Below are 15,628 nucleotides of genomic sequence, written 5' to 3' on the forward strand. Positions count from 1 at the left end.
AGAACTATGAGCGCAGCAGAACGCAATTATGCTTAGACAGAGCGAGAAGCACTCACCATCGGTTTTGGCATAAAGAAGTACCATCAGTTTTTATAGGCATTTCAGAACCGTGACGGACCACAAGCCGCTCTTGGGGCTGTTGCACCATGCCAAGCCCATTCCTCAGGTGCTATCACAACGGATGCTGCGCTGGGCTCTCATGTTATCGGCATACGACTATGATGTTGAGTATCAACCAGCGGAGAAGCTCTGCAATGCTGACACAATCAGCCGTTTACCACTGAAACAGAGAAATTTCACGTAGTCTGGCATAGCTAAAATATAGTCGGCACTGTAAGTTCGTTATACTGTTACGTGGCAATATCGAGGTCAACCACCGCGATGTGTTTGTTACATGGAGTTTTCAAAGACATGCAATTCAATGGGGAGGTTCATTATAGAGGTTTAACTATAATATGTGAACAGCTTCCTAAATTACTCATCAATGTCAGTTGATCGCTTTGGTCCAATGAACTTGCAAGGCTCCAAGGATATCCCGCTTAGGACTTGAGTAATGCTTCACGATACGAGGAAAGGCAAAGAATTTGGCAAGGTAATCAATAATGGCACAGTTATTTGCTGCAGACAATGTTTTCCATGGTCAGTCCTCTGTGAAGTGTAGAAGTGATGTGCCTTCATGGTGCTTTGGTACCCTTTTTGAGAACATTTATTTGCTACAACACACACACTAATATAATACAGCAGACTCCTGTTAAGAAGGAGGGACACGATTCTTTGTAGCCGAAAATCTTTCTAAAAATCAGATTTTCAATTTCTCCATTTTCATGGTCCTGAGATGTTTCCACAACTATCTGCAAATTTTGGTTGAAAAATACTACCTATTTCACGTGTTACAACGTTCCAAAGTTGCGAATCTGAAGGCTTAGCCCTTACAACGTTGCAAAGTTGCGAATCTGAAGGCTTAGCCCTTTGAATTGTGGTCAAATCACACTGAGTTTTGATTGGCCGCTGATCTAGAAACACGCCCCACCGGCATCATTTTGGTCTCATTCGAAAGAACATGATTCAGGCTATTCCCATGTCGCAAATGGCATCCGTGAGCGAACACCCAGAGTGGGAAACAAAAGGACAAAATTGTGCGAAACATGCGCTGCTATTGGGCTCCGAAAGCATGCGACCCAACTAACCACTTCTGGTTGGCTCGAATGCTTGTGGCCTGGCGCCATTTTGAAAAGGTCACACAGTTAGGCCTAGCTGGCTTAGCGACATTCCGCCGTCATGACCACAACGTAAAACGCAGAAAATTTAGGTTGAAGCATCATACTGGCCTAAAAAGTGAAGAAAGATAGAGATAAGAGGCATGCTGGTGACGCGACATCCTGTTATCAGGATCACGAATGAGTGATAAAGAGCCGACACTCCGCGATGGGTCGATAACAGCATAGCTGGTGGTGCTTGGCACGACAGAAGGAGAGCGAACGATTTCCTCGAGGCGATTACTGCCACATACGAGCATCGTAAACATGACAATGCAGATGAAAAAGTAATATCTAAGCAGTTTTCATGGGTGCGACAGATCGAGCACTCGGAAAAGTTAGTGGCGTGGTGGCAGCTGTGGTCACGAAACGACGTCACGCGTGGCATGCGGAATCGCAAACCTAATTGAGATAACGGCTGCATTTGGGCGAGTTGGTCAGACATGTTACACTTGGAAAGCGCGTAAAAAACACACGGACAACAGCAAAAGATGAACACAAAACCGCTTACTTCCAACTGATTTTATTCCATGCGAGAAGCAGAATATTTGTACACTTGAGGTCATATGAGCATGCGAAGGTAAAAACTCAGAGTGAACAGGAAAAAACATATTCAGGCTGCACATGTAAAAGATGAAAGATATGCCATCTCTTTCTCAGACAGCGAAATCGAGGCACCACTTACACAATCATCTCCAGTTTGTACTATCTCAATTGCCTCAACAATTTCGCGCGTTGTTTTACACTTGCTCCTATGAAGAACTTCACATTGAGGAAAGAGGACGAATATCCTTCTTCTAACAGCCATCTAACAGTCCATGGGTTTCTCCGGTTGTTTTGGTCACCAAGAAAGATGGTTCCATCCGGTTTTGCGTTGATTACCGTAGACTAAACAAGATCACGCGCAAAGATGTCTATCCTCTGCCGCGAATTGACAACGCCTTGGACTGTTTACAGGGAGCCGAGTATTTCTCCTCATTGGATTTGCGCTCTGGCTACTGGCAGGTACCGATGGCTGATGATGACCGCTTGAAAACTGCCTTTATAACACCGGATGGCTTATACGAGTTCAACGTTATGCCCTTTGGCCTTTGTAATGCCCCAGCTACTTTCGAGCGCCTGATGGACACTGTTCTTCGTGGACTCAAGTGGCAGACCTGTCTTTGTTATCTAGATGACATCGTAGTTTTCTCTACCGACTTTTCTTCTCACCTTCTCCGCCTAAAGCATGTCCTCACGTGTCTCGCCGACGCTGGGCTTCAGTTGAATTTGAAGAAGTGCCACTTTGCCGCTCGAAAACTCACAATTTTAGGCCACATAGTCTCTAAGGACGGCATTCTTCCCGACCCTACCAAACTTCGCGCAGTCATTCATCCAAAGCGCTCGTCCGGCAAGCCCATCACTTCTCCATTCGTGACGGTCTTCTCTATTGCCGCAAATTATTTGCTTGATGGACGGAAGTGGCTTCTAGTCATCCCGCGTCATCTCCGCGCCGAAATTTGTGCTGTGTACCATGACCCACAGTGTGCTCACGGTGGCGTATTGAAAACCTACATGCGCCTACGTATGCGATTTTACTGGCGTGGAATGTACCGCTTTGTACGACATTTCGTGAGCGCTTGCGAATCTTGTCGCCGAAAAACTCCTCAGAAGTCCCCTGTTTCGTTGCAGCCGTTAACCTGTCCTGCTCATCCGTTTGACCGCGTTGGAATAGATCTCTATGGCCCTCTTCCTACTACTGCCGCTGGAAACTGGTGGATTATCGTGGCAGTAGACCATCTTACTCGCTACACTGAAACATCACCGTTACCCTCTGCCTCAGCAAGAGACGTTGCTTTGTTCCTTCTCCACAACTTGATTCTTCGCCACGGGACTCCGAAGGAGCCGCTCAGTGACCGCGGACGCGTTTTCTTGTCTGACGCTCTTGAGGCCCTACTGAAAGAATGCCGCATCATTCATCGCACCGCTACTGTAGCGTGGTAATCTTCATCGTTATTGCCACTGACATGCACCGCGTGCTGGCGCTCTCGAGGACGGAGAAATTGGTCGTTGTCTTCGTGATTCGGCACGCCTGACGCTCCGCTGCGAATTACTCCTGAGGAGCTGAATCCCTCTGCGTAGACTGAATAAACACACCCCCTATAACACGAACATATTTGCCTAATTGTTGTTTTCATGCCTGGTTTTAAATGTTTTTAAGTGGTCATTCTGATGTATCTGACCTAGTGTGCGCTCCTTTAGGCCACTTGGCTGTTGAGGCACACTAAAATAAACATATCTATCTATCTATCTTAGAATGCTCATTTATGCTTTTATTGCAATTCTAGATTTAAGGATCGAAATGTTCTCAAGATCTAATGTTTACTAACCATGCTTCCTCCAAACAAGAGACCAGTTTTCCTTAGTATAAATTAAACTACCTGCATTAGGTAAAAAGAGCTTACACTTCTGGAATGAGGGCAAGAAAATGCACAACTGGTGCAAATCTCGTGCAAACCCGCCCATAAATAAAAAATATGATTCTAAAAGGGGTGCTCCTTAACTCAGTTACGATGAATCCTTCTCAGCTGCAATGGCAACGTGAGCCCATCGACTATGCATGTGTGAAATAATAGAGGCAGCAAAAGGGGCAGAGATTATTAGTTCAGCAGGCGCAGCAGTAGAAATCCACAACGGGTGCTGCCATGTGCACGTCACTTTTATAAGAATTTTCTGGACCTATCGATACTTTGTTCTCTCTAAAGAGAAAACAACTCAGACGACAGGTACGAGAGAGCACTGCGGATGTTTCTCAGTGTTGTCTGGCACGGATCAAGCACAGTGATCAGAGTGCTGAGAGAGGTACGAGCCAACCTATGTTAACAGGATGTATATGATTTGAATACAATATGTCGAGAAATACAAATAAAAGTGCAAGCCAGAGATTGTCGTACCTGTGCGCTGATGGTTCGCTGGAAGGTCTTGGTGTTGGAGTCCTCGTTGGAGGTGTTGCTGCTCCACTGGGTGTTGAACTCTGACATGGTCTGCTTGAGCCAGTTCACCGACCACTGCCAGGTGGGCGGAGCCTGGAGCAGGTAGTCCTTGGCTTGCAGGCACCTGCACATCACATCAGGGTGAAACGAGAGAAAGGAGATGGCTACACAGTATGAAAGAGCACCAGGTTGAGGGGCAGTCTCAGTTCGCAAGCCGAGTCAACATTTCGACAGGGAGTAGTAGTAATAACTTTATTAAAACAAAGGAGTTTGGGGCATGCATGCCCCTGGGCCCCCGCGCAACCCCACTACACTCAAACAGTTATGTTCCTATGGTTCATGACGTCGACAGCCCAGTCTGTGGCGATCTTCTGCTGAACCAAGTCCTCGGAGTGCAGCAAGGTCTCCCAGGTGGTGAGGTGCTCCAGACCCCGCGGGGGAGGATCTGCCGGGCATTAGAGCAGGATGTGGGCGAGGGTGGCGGTGGGGTTTTTGCAAAGGGTGCAGGAGGGATCGGTGATGGTAGCGAGACATACTATAAGGGGACGGGAGGGTGCTCGTCTTGAGTTGTCGCCAAAGCGTCTAGTGGTAGTTGTCTAGAGATGGGTGCGGTGGGGGGGCAGAGAAGTCGCTCGGCCCGATAGGCCTGCGTTAGCTCACTGAAAAAGTGCATGCGATCACGCGTAAATCCTGAATTGGAGGCCGCCGGCGCCCGGTTTAAAGAACCTCGGGCTAACGCATTGGCGGCTTCGTTACCGGGATTCCCGGAGTGCGCAGGCACCCATATCAGCTCCACATAGCGGGGCGGGTTGGCGGCGGGCGAGCTCAGTATATGCTGAACGCAAAAACGTGAACTCTACCAAGCGCAAAATTTAGTATCGCAGTTTTAGAGTCAGAAATTATGTAGCGTGCTTCCGTGTGCGCAAGCGCATCGGTGATGGCTGCTTCCTCGGGTGCCTCCGAGGAGGTGACCGAGGGGAGGGGGACAGTAGCAAGAGGTTGCAGGATGAAATTGACGACAGCCAATACCGCTCCCTCATTCGTGTATGCGGCGTCCACCCATACGGCCCCCGTTTCGGAGCCGTAGTATTTGTGGAGCACCTCTGCTCGCGCTCGGTGGCGTTGCTCGTGATGCTGGGGGTGCATGCTGAGAGGGAGAGGCTTGATGAGAAGGTCTCGGTGGAGGGGGTGAGGTATATAAAAGAGGGTAAGGTCATTCGCTTCAAAACCTCAACCATGACGCTGTTAACATTCTGCATACATTATGTCAGAAGATTTGGACAACCCTGCAGTGGCCACAGGATTGGAGGAGGTCAGTTTACATCCCCATTCCAAAGAAAGGCAGAGCCAAAGATTGTTCCAACTACCGCACGATCGCGCTTATTTCGCATGCTAGCAAGGTGATGTTGAAAATCCTCCAAGGAAGGCTGCAGCAGTATGTGGATCGGGAGCTTCCGGACGTGCAAGCTGGGTTTCGCAAGGGCAGAGGAACTAGAGACCAAATTGCCAACCTTTGCTGGATCATGGAAAAAGCAAGAGAGTTCCAGAAACCCATCTACTTCTGCTTTATTGATTATGCGAAAGCGTTTGACTGCGTAGATCACAGTAGATTGTGGCAAGCTCTCCAAGAGATGGAAGTTCCAATTCACCTCATCTGTCTCCTCAGGAACCTGTATGAAGGACAAGAGGCCACAGTCAGAACTGGGCATGGTCTTACTGATTGGTTTCCGATTGAGAAAGGAGTGAGGCAAGGCTGCATACTGTCGCCCTGCCTATTTAACCTATATGCAGAGTGCATCATGAGGAAGGCCGGTCTGGACGAGTCTTCAGCTGGAGTGAAGATTGCTGGAAAACGTATCAACAACCTTAGATATGCGGATGATACCACTTTAATGGCAGAAAGTGAAGTGGAACTCAAGAGACTTCTGATGCGCGTACAAGAAGAGAGTGAGAAGTTTGGGCTTAAACTGAACATTAAAAAGACAAAGATCATGGCGTCTTGCCCTATCAAGTCCTGGTGCATCAATGAACAAGAAGTGGAAGCTGTGACAGATTTTCTCTTCTTGTGCTCCAAGGTTACCTCGGAAGGAGACTGCAGCCATGAAATTAGGAGACGCCTGCTTCTGGGAAAGAGAGCAATGGTTAGCCTTGACCGCCTAGTAAAGAGCAGAGACATTAGACTGCCAACCAAGATCCGTATAACTCGTGCCATGGTCTTTCCAGTTGTGATGTATGGATGCGAGAGTTGGACTGTGAAAAAGGCTGACCGCCGAAGAATTGACGCATTTGAATTGTGGTGCTGGCGAAAACTCTTGAGAGTTCCTTGGACTGGCAGAAGATCAAATCAGTCGATATTGTCGACCATAAACCCTGACTGCTCATAGGAGGGTCAAATTCTAAAGTTAAAGCTCAGCTACTTTGGCCATCTGATGAGAAGAGAGGAGTCGCCGGAGAAAGATTTGATGTTGGGAAAGGTTGAGGGTCGCCGGAGAAGGGGTAGGCAGCGAACACGATGGTTAGATGGCGTCCTCGAGGCACTGCAGATGAAGTTATGTGATGTTAGGAAGATAGTGAGAGATCGGAAAGCGTGGCGTGACATGGTCCATAGGGTCACGAAGAGTCGGACACGACTGAACGACTGAACTGAACTGAAGGTCTTGGTGAGATGCAAGTATTGGGCTTGGCGATAAGCCTGCACAAGCTCCCCAACTGTGCTGTGGAGGCCAAGCTGTAGAAGGCGTTCTGTGGAAGTATTGATTGGGAGGTGTAGGACCGTCTTGAACGCCATGTGCAACACGACGTCCAAGGCGCCCGTTTCCTGCCTGTTGAGTCGGAGATAGGGGACTGTGTATAAGAAACGGCTGAGGACGAAGGCGTGAATGACAGGACATAGGTCGTTCTACTTCTTCATGCCTCTGTGGTGGTCCGAAACTCGGCGGATGAGGTGCAATATCACACCTGTCACCTGCTTTAGTTTCTTGAGAGTTAAGGGAGACTTGTCTCCTTCTGGGCTTGTCTTTGTCCCCAAATGAAGACGAGTCCCCTTCTCGAAACGAAACGTTAGCTCAGCTTGCGAAGGAACCTTAGTTCGCAAGCCAAGCTACGCGACCTTTTTCTGACAGGGGCTACTGCTACTGCATCACACTGATAAGGGGTAGTGGAGGCCTTCCCACAGTGTGAGCAGAGCGAAGGACTCAAAGAAAATTGGGAAAAAATGCCATTCTTACTAAAGTTTCATCTCAGATGTAGACAAAAATTGTGCAAGTGTTTATCAGACACAATTATTGTGACGCAAACGGTTTTGGCAGCTTTTTCAGGCCCATTCAATAATCTGAGCTTTCAGTTGGTAATTCTGACATTTTTTCTAGCCCCTTGAAGGCTGAAATAACAAGAGTTTACCACATTCAGCAGCGATATGACAGTCTAGCAGGTCTCATGCAGGTGCTTCCTGCACAAAGCACTGGTATACGAAATCCTATATACAAGTGACACAAAAATTTTCCAGTAGGGTATAACCTCTGAGCAATCCCAATTTAATATTATTTGCAAATACTATCTGAATTCTGAAATAAACAAGATGCACAATGCTGTTTTCTAATTTGCCTTTTTTTTTTCTCACTCGTAAGATGTTCGATATTCGAAGACATGTTTTCTTCATGTTCGTATTCAATCCGTATTCGAAAATTCCGATTCACACACCCCTACTTTGATGCCATCTTATGTGAGCATGGCACCTAGAATAACAAAACCAAAAGTGTACAAACTGCGCTGCACTTGCTCTTCCTTAATTCTGGCTTATTCCACACAAAATGCTTCCAAACACTGACATGTTTACTCAAGCAAAGCAGCAACAGGTAAAGAACAAATGTGTTATCCAGTGTCCACTTTCTAGTAGACAGCTGTAACGGATAGGATCTTATGCTTCACATGCATACAAAGAAAAAAAGACATCATGACAATAGGACTATTCTGTTGCCATTCATGGCAGACCATCACATTAATTTCAGTCAGTTGTTTTTCATCTTGGACAATTTTGTGATCGTATGTACCCCTGATAATTCCCCGATTTTTTTAAGTGCACAATATTTCCCTAACCATTCCAGGTTTTCCAAGTTGTTAGATACCCCATCAATGCTAAGAAAATAATAAAACCATTCAGCGAAACATGTATAGCAAACAAATGCTACAAATGAATGCAAAGCGATGAAGCAGTGTGGTGCTGTTTTATAGTACCACAGCACTTAAAAGCCTGGTGTTTGTACTGCCTACTCATGAGTGACCGAAAGCCACTTTTTGTAAAAGAGATAGCTTCGTAACAATTCTTTAAAACGCTGACATTCATTATTTCCAGCAAGCAACCGATTTTGATGAGTCTTAACGTTCTGATGGAAGGAAGCTTTGATCTCACCTCAGAGGTGGCACATACCTGCTAGCCATGGTGACCAGAAGTTTCACACCCTGGTATGACCGCCTGCTGTCATTGGTGTGGTTGGATTTGATGATCTCTGAGCAAGGCAAAGGAGAAAAGATGCCAGTTTACACTTGAAAGAGCAAAACACCACTCAAGCGTAACACAGGCCTACAAAACCAAAAAAGAACTCCACTCTTTGTAAAACAGCATCCAGAACCTGTACCTGCTTCTCCACACCTTTCAGTTACACAATACAGTGATTACACACTACAGTGGAATCATATGAGAGAGTCTCAAAAACTGACTGTACAAATGGTCACGTATGGATACATTATACCGTGCCAAAAGAGCATTGCCACAGCTTTTAATAATTATTTCCAGTCTATATTCTCAACTGATGAAAGTGAAAATATTGACGCTTTTTTTTTTGGTGATTCCTTTGAACCTTTAGACATACGTTATCTGATGAAGGTGTCATTGAAATGCTACTCTAATCAGATATGAAGTTTTCTTCCGGCCCCAACATTCCTAATGCATTTTTGCGGCATTATGCTGAACCATTGCCTCGTTTTTTTGTCCAAAATATTTCGTGTTTCCCAGTCACCTTGCTCACAGGGAAGGCTATTCCTGTTCATAAGAACGATGATAGACTCTCGAGTAAACAACTATTGCCCGATTTCTATGACGTATTATATATTATTGCCAATCATGTACTTGCAATATTGAAGAGTCATGATACCTTAAAAACCTTGCTCTACACGGCTTTAGGAAGGGATTCTCTACCACTAACCAAACGATGATAGCCATTCATAATTTCAGTGCAGCTTTAGACAAGTCAGGCCAAATTGATACTTTATTTCTAGATTTCGCTAAAGCCTTTCGCAAGGTGCCGCATAACAAGCTTCATATAAAATTGAAACTCATTGGTGTATCACCTCTGCTCACTGCTTGTATTTCAGCTTACCTACAACAGAGGATGCAGTTTCTGGAGATTGGTGGTTTTGTTCTTCCCCACTCCCTGTAAACTCTGGGGTTCCTCAGAAAATTTTGCTTGGCCCCTTACATTTTTTAATTTATATAAAGTTAAACCTCAATGTAACGAACCTCCATGTAGCGAATTCCTCAATATTGCAAAATTTTTCAATTCCCCAATGTCGGCCCATTGAAGTGCATGCATTTCATAACTCTATGTAATGAGCATGTCTCGGCAGTTGAACTTGATGTAACGAACTAAACCTCAATATAACGAACCTCCACGTAGCGAATTCCTCAATATTGCAAAATTTTTCAATTCCCCAATGTCGGCCCATTGAAGTGCATGCATTTCATAACTCTATGTAATGAGCATGTCTCGGCAGTTGAACTTGATGTAACGAACTCACGGCGCTGACTGTCTCTTAGCTAGTACTGAATTACTGAAAATTTGGCAGAACCCCGCAAGTTTCAAGATGATAAAACACAAACTGACGTGAAAAGAATGTCTGCAATAGCAATGAGTGACTGCAGTTGGTACAACGCGCCATATTTAAGCGCCGATGGCACATCTATGTGGAAAACGCGAGACCCTTTGCTGTTGCTTTCGGAACCTGGTACTATGGTAGTTCATGCTTAAAACCAGCAAAAAAACAGACTCTGGGCGAGCAGTGTGTGTTCATTGCTGCTACGCTGTTGCTTGCGGGCTCCCATGCGTCGGTAGTGGGAACAGCAGAGTGCGCCGGAGACGCAAGGCAGAATTAGTTTCCTAGGGCAATGGTGGTGGGCGAGCATAAACGTGTGTGAAGGCGCAGGCACCTCCTCGCTCGGCAACAGCACAAACGCACGCACTCTCTCCCACAATGATTTCCCCTCCAAAGCCCTCTCTGCACTTCCTCATAGATGCGTCGAGCGAGCCGCAGCGGAGGTAAAGCATAGTAGAGGCATTTGCGCTGCCGTCGGGCCACGCTCTTTCAGTGCGACTGTGAAACGTTTTGCCGCTTCTATAACTTCGAATAATTCTGATTGACTGCAAGCACTTTCAAAGTGGTCTCCCTTATAATGAATTCTTAACCTGGGTTTCGTTCTGCATTGTTCTCTTGGCCTTCACGCAAAAATTGGATATAATGAAAACCTGGATGTAACGTAAAATCGTGGACATTTTACAATTCCGTTATAACCAGGTCTGTAAATGATTTCTCGCCCAGCTGATCCAGCTGTTAAGATTGCTCTGTTTGCCGATGACCATATGAAATATACTCTGATATCTTCTGTCTGACCAGGAACATTTAGGTAATGCTCTGCGTTGTGTCGTTTCCTGGAGTGAAAAATGGGGCATGGAAATAAATACTCAGGAAGCTGTGCTCTCGCGGATAACATGGATGAAAGATTCATTTTCCTTCACCTATTCCACTAATGATGTTTCGAATAGAGAAGTGCCAAGGTTTAAGTATCTTGGCATTGTGGTAAACTCACAACTAAAATGGAATGATCACATAGACCAAATTAAATCCTCAGCTTTACGTAAACTTGGTTTTCTTCGCAATAAAGTTAGGGATGCACCTAGCAACTGCAAGCTATTAGCCTACAATACACTCATAAGAATGAAACACCATTTCTGCTGCAAAAACTTCTAGCACAGAGGAGGGCCTTAGAAATGCATAGAAGTTTGACAAGCGGACGCACCCAGGAGTCCTTCAAACTCTATTTTGTTCTCCTGGGAACCATCGATGACCAGCCTGATTCGGGTGTACTGCAGAGGGTCGTCCAATTTCTGCAGGTTGGAAACACAGTGAATGAGTCACTTCAGCACAGGATACCTGGCAGGTCTCACACATTGGAACACAATGTTTGAAAGTATCAAGACGTCTGCCTGTCGCAAAACTTAATTCAATATGCTTACAAACTGGCGATTGAATTCAATGGGCAGATGAAGGCTTCGAACACCACTGCAACAGGTTCTGCTATAAAACTGAATAGCTGCTGAGACATTTAGGTTCTATCGATCAGCACAAACCCCGCCCCCTCCTCCTTGCTTAATTACTTAATTATTGGTGAGAAACAGAAGATTTCAAAAACACTTTTTTTGCTTAAAGATATTTAAGGATGGGTCAAAAGTGCGGTAGGTGCTCACCAGCAGTTCAAGCAGCAGCTGTGAGAGGTTCTTGAGCTCATTTGATGGAACCATAGAATACTGTATCTGAAATGTGCAAGAAAGAAAAGGCATATGGAATTATAGCCTAGTCACAAATTACACAGACATGCATTACTATTAAGAATGTGAACACATTGGCTGTTCGTGCACCTGCATATGCAACTGCATATACAGCAAGATGGAGACAAGCCTTAGTGAGATGCAATCAATTTAAAGGAGAATAGACACCAATTTTTGAAGTGCCGGAAGGAATACGATTGTTTTTCTGGTTATACAGAGATGTTCCCCAAGTAATCCCAACCTCTCATTTTGCCGCGAACATATTTGTATTAGATTTTAAATACGAGCCAGACAAAAACTTCGTTTTTCAAAACCCATCAACAGTGACATCCCTGTTACGAAAACGTGCACATAGGTAAACAACATGACGTCATCAAACAACTGCAATGTGAAGTCAGCAGAGCAAAGAGCATTGACGACACAGGATAGCTCACCGCGTCTGCCCTGTCTGTATCGAATGGGCACCCCAGGGAAAGCTCTGCGCTTCTGCTTGCTTGACTCGACAACTTTTCATACTGTGTTTGTTGCTGCATGCTATAATTACTTCACCTGACGACGATTTCGCGGTCGGCATATTTTTCAAGCGCAATGCTTGGGTAAACTTTGTGCGCGTGCACGGACAAAAAGATCAGATTTTGAGAAAGGGAAACACAATTTATTTACTCGTTTCATTGATACCGCACTTGTGCAACTTGAACCTGGTGTACATTAAGGCCTCCTGCTGTATTCTTGAACCTTGTGTACATTAAGGCTTCCTGCTGTATTCTTGAACCTGATGTACATTAAGGCTTCCTGCTGTATTCTGGTCCTAAGAGCATTCCTGCACAAATGCACAGCTTTCGGCAACGGCGCCGCCCGTTGGCGCGCCAGGAAACGTGAACTGTGCCGCCGCTCCCCATCCGCGCTAGACGTCGCTGGGCCTAGCTGGTTTCACATTGAAGCGACAGCGGATGGCACTTTGGAATGGGCTAACGTTGTAATAATTGTTGGACTTCGCGCTGTTTTACTGTTACTGTGAAGCCTATCGCATAAAAAATATGTTCTTGATTGGCAAAGATGCCTTCAGCAGCGGAGCTAGTAGACGCGAGTCGAGTCTCACCGGGCAACAGCAAAGTGGATGTGGAGAAAAAAGCTCACCTGTATGGCTGTAATCACTCTACCAGCACCTCATTACTGGTCAAACAATCCTCCTAATTTTTTCGTTATTTATAGTCCTTTGAACGAAGTTGTTATGCACGCGAATAAACAGTGATCCGCAATAGATTACTCATAGCGGAGGCTATCGGAGCAGATCGCGGCGGCCACGTCCTTACATGCCCAGATCACCCTGACATCATCAGATGGTGCCACATGCTTGGACGGCGCAAGTAAGGCCTGCCGCGTCGGGACCAATCAGTGCGTGAGCATGGGCAACGGTAGCAAGTCATGGTGGCTGATGTTGTCTGATTGAGCCATACTTTTTTTTTTACTGTTAAAACAATTTTTTTTCGGACGCTAGCTTGGAGCTCACAGCGCCAGCAAACTGGTCTGAGAGAGCAGCATCTTCAGAGTAATCAGTACCATTGTTCAATGCGTCTAACTAGCTGACATTTTCTGCACACAAACCGCCAAGCTTTCGTGGCTGCTGTTGGTTCCTTCTTTTTCACTTGAGTCGCTGGCGAGCGGGCCGAAAAGTGCTCGGCAATGCCAATAACATCCGCGCCTTCGGGTGAAATAACGTCGGACACGACTAATTATGTTATGCTCAAACACCGCTGGACGACAATATTTTCTTGCACGCACGATCGCAAGCAGACGAAAAATGCTGCCTGTATGCGTCATTACATTGTGTGTGTACGTGTTGCCAGTCTTGCCAGCAGAGGGCGCTCTTGTGGCGAGCTCGCATCTTTGACGTCATCGCGCGCTCGTGCTCGGAAAGCTCGAAACAGACACTGCTCCAGATAAATACTCTGATAATTAATTAATTGAGGCATGTTGGGGCTTTTTGGGTAGTATTCCCTCTGTTTTTGATCACCGTGGATTGTTTAAAGCAAAAATCTTGAAACAGAAAATGTATGTGTCTATACTCCTTTAAAAGAGAAGATTATAAGTGGTAAATCCACTTAGAGCATTATGTGAGTTAGATATCATGAATTGAAATCAGAAACACTTCCAACTTCTCGATTTTTTAACCAATCACACTCAGTATGCAAGCAAAGGCCATAGTTCCCGTAACCTACAAGCTTCCTTAGAAGTACGACAAAGAGGTTTCTTGGGACCCCTTGTTTCTTATTTTGCGATGATATGCATTTTAACTCTTTTGTTACCACGCCTATCCAAACGATCACCGGTGATCGATGCTTTAAATCGCCGATTTCGACATGTTGGAATCGTTCCTCGTGCACCTAGCACCGGCCAGTGGTTAGTCTAGGCACTGAACTTGTAGAGCCCGTTTAAATTTTCGGGATTTGGTGGCATTCTGTATTTTTACGGACCTTTCTGAGAACTAATGTGCATGTGTTGTTGCCAAAGAGGGCGTGATGTCGGCGCATAAAAAAAAAAAAAAAAAGAAAAACTCTGCCACTCGTGGTAATGCAGCATTAACATCAAAGTTTTGTGATCAAAAGGCTTCCAGCAATTCAAATATCGAATCATATTGTCGGCTTTCTTATCTGACGGTGTTGAGTAGTGATGATAACCCGAAAATGGCACCAGCTATTCACTAGTGAGCTTTGACTGTGAGTCCAGGTGGTTTTATTCCACGAAAATGCATTTCTGATGGTCAGCTGCATGTCCAAAATATATGCCTGACCTTTACAGCCAGTTTGCAGCAGTTTTGGTGTGCTGCCTCACGAAAACCAGGAACTGCTTCACCATATGGCTCGAGAAATGAGGCTGTTTCTACCTGTAGTCTTTTTTTTATGTAGCTGAAAAACGGCAGTGTACAGATAGTTTATATCCTATGCAGTGTTCCTGGGTCATTGATCTTCATTATGTATATTCGAAATTTTCTAATGCACCTGTAGATATCGTGCCTTTTATATGTTAATTTTGTCAACTTGCTGCAAAAATGGTAATTTTCCAATTTTTTGTGTGTTCCCTAATGAATTTTTTGCTTTGTAGCGTATGTTTTTGAAAAAAGCATTCGATTGCTGCAACATGTGCTGCAGTATTATTTGTGCTGGCAGAAAAATATCTTTCGAGACCTAAGAAAAATGGCCATTTCCTCGCGGTAACGAAAGAGTTAAGTTAAAAATGCTCTCTCCAGTAAATGTGTATTTGCAGATTATTATGGTCTTTTCAATGAAATTAACTGAAAAAATGATCATTGTAGACTTAATTCAGCCCTGAATTCTGCGACTGTATGATAAGTGAAGTATGAAATGAAACTTTTACAAATCCGTCTTTTTTCTTTGCATCTAGAAGGAGATATGCTTCCTTCACTTCACATATGTCACCTACAACAATCACCTGACATCTAATAAGTTCTAATATATACATACTTAATGGCTTCCGTTTAGACTTTGTTTCAGTATATAGTATCTTGGCATATATACATCAGCAGTGACCTCTCATAGAAAACGCATATCGAACATGTAAGTAAAAATGCTAATTGCAACTTGACTTCCCTCACCATAATTTTTCTCTTGCTCCAGATGCTTTAAAACCACTTCTGTACAGAACGATCGTTTGGAGCAAGATGAAATATGCGTCTTCCGTATGGGATCAAGTCTCTAATGTTTCGGAATCTGTCCAGAGTTGTTCAGCTCGTTTTATTTTTGATAACTATACTCCCGTTCATCTCGTGTCACAACCATGAAAA

The 15,628-nt window shown here is 45.0% G+C and overlaps 1 protein-coding gene across 1 annotated transcript in view; it reads right to left on the minus strand.

Moving 5' to 3' along the window:
* LOC146180860 (ubiquitin carboxyl-terminal hydrolase 24-like) overlaps positions 1-15,628 on the minus strand; it is a 205,407-nt gene that overhangs the window by 7,482 nt on the left and 182,297 nt on the right. Inside the window, exons 52-55 of the mRNA XM_084576188.1 lie at positions 11,746-11,811; positions 11,298-11,385; positions 8,655-8,733; positions 4,190-4,352 (exon numbers count right to left, since the gene is read on the minus strand). Of these exons, the coding sequence (XP_084432314.1) occupies positions 4,190-4,352; positions 8,655-8,733; positions 11,298-11,385; positions 11,746-11,811 (396 nt within the window). The remainder of the gene's footprint in view (positions 1-4,189; positions 4,353-8,654; positions 8,734-11,297; positions 11,386-11,745; positions 11,812-15,628) is intronic.

The sequence above is a fragment of the Amblyomma maculatum genome, chromosome 8, assembly GCF_055883805.1.
Source record: "Amblyomma maculatum isolate TAMU_Amacu chromosome 8, ASM5588380v1, whole genome shotgun sequence".
NCBI lineage: Eukaryota > Metazoa > Arthropoda > Arachnida > Ixodida > Ixodidae > Amblyomma > Amblyomma maculatum.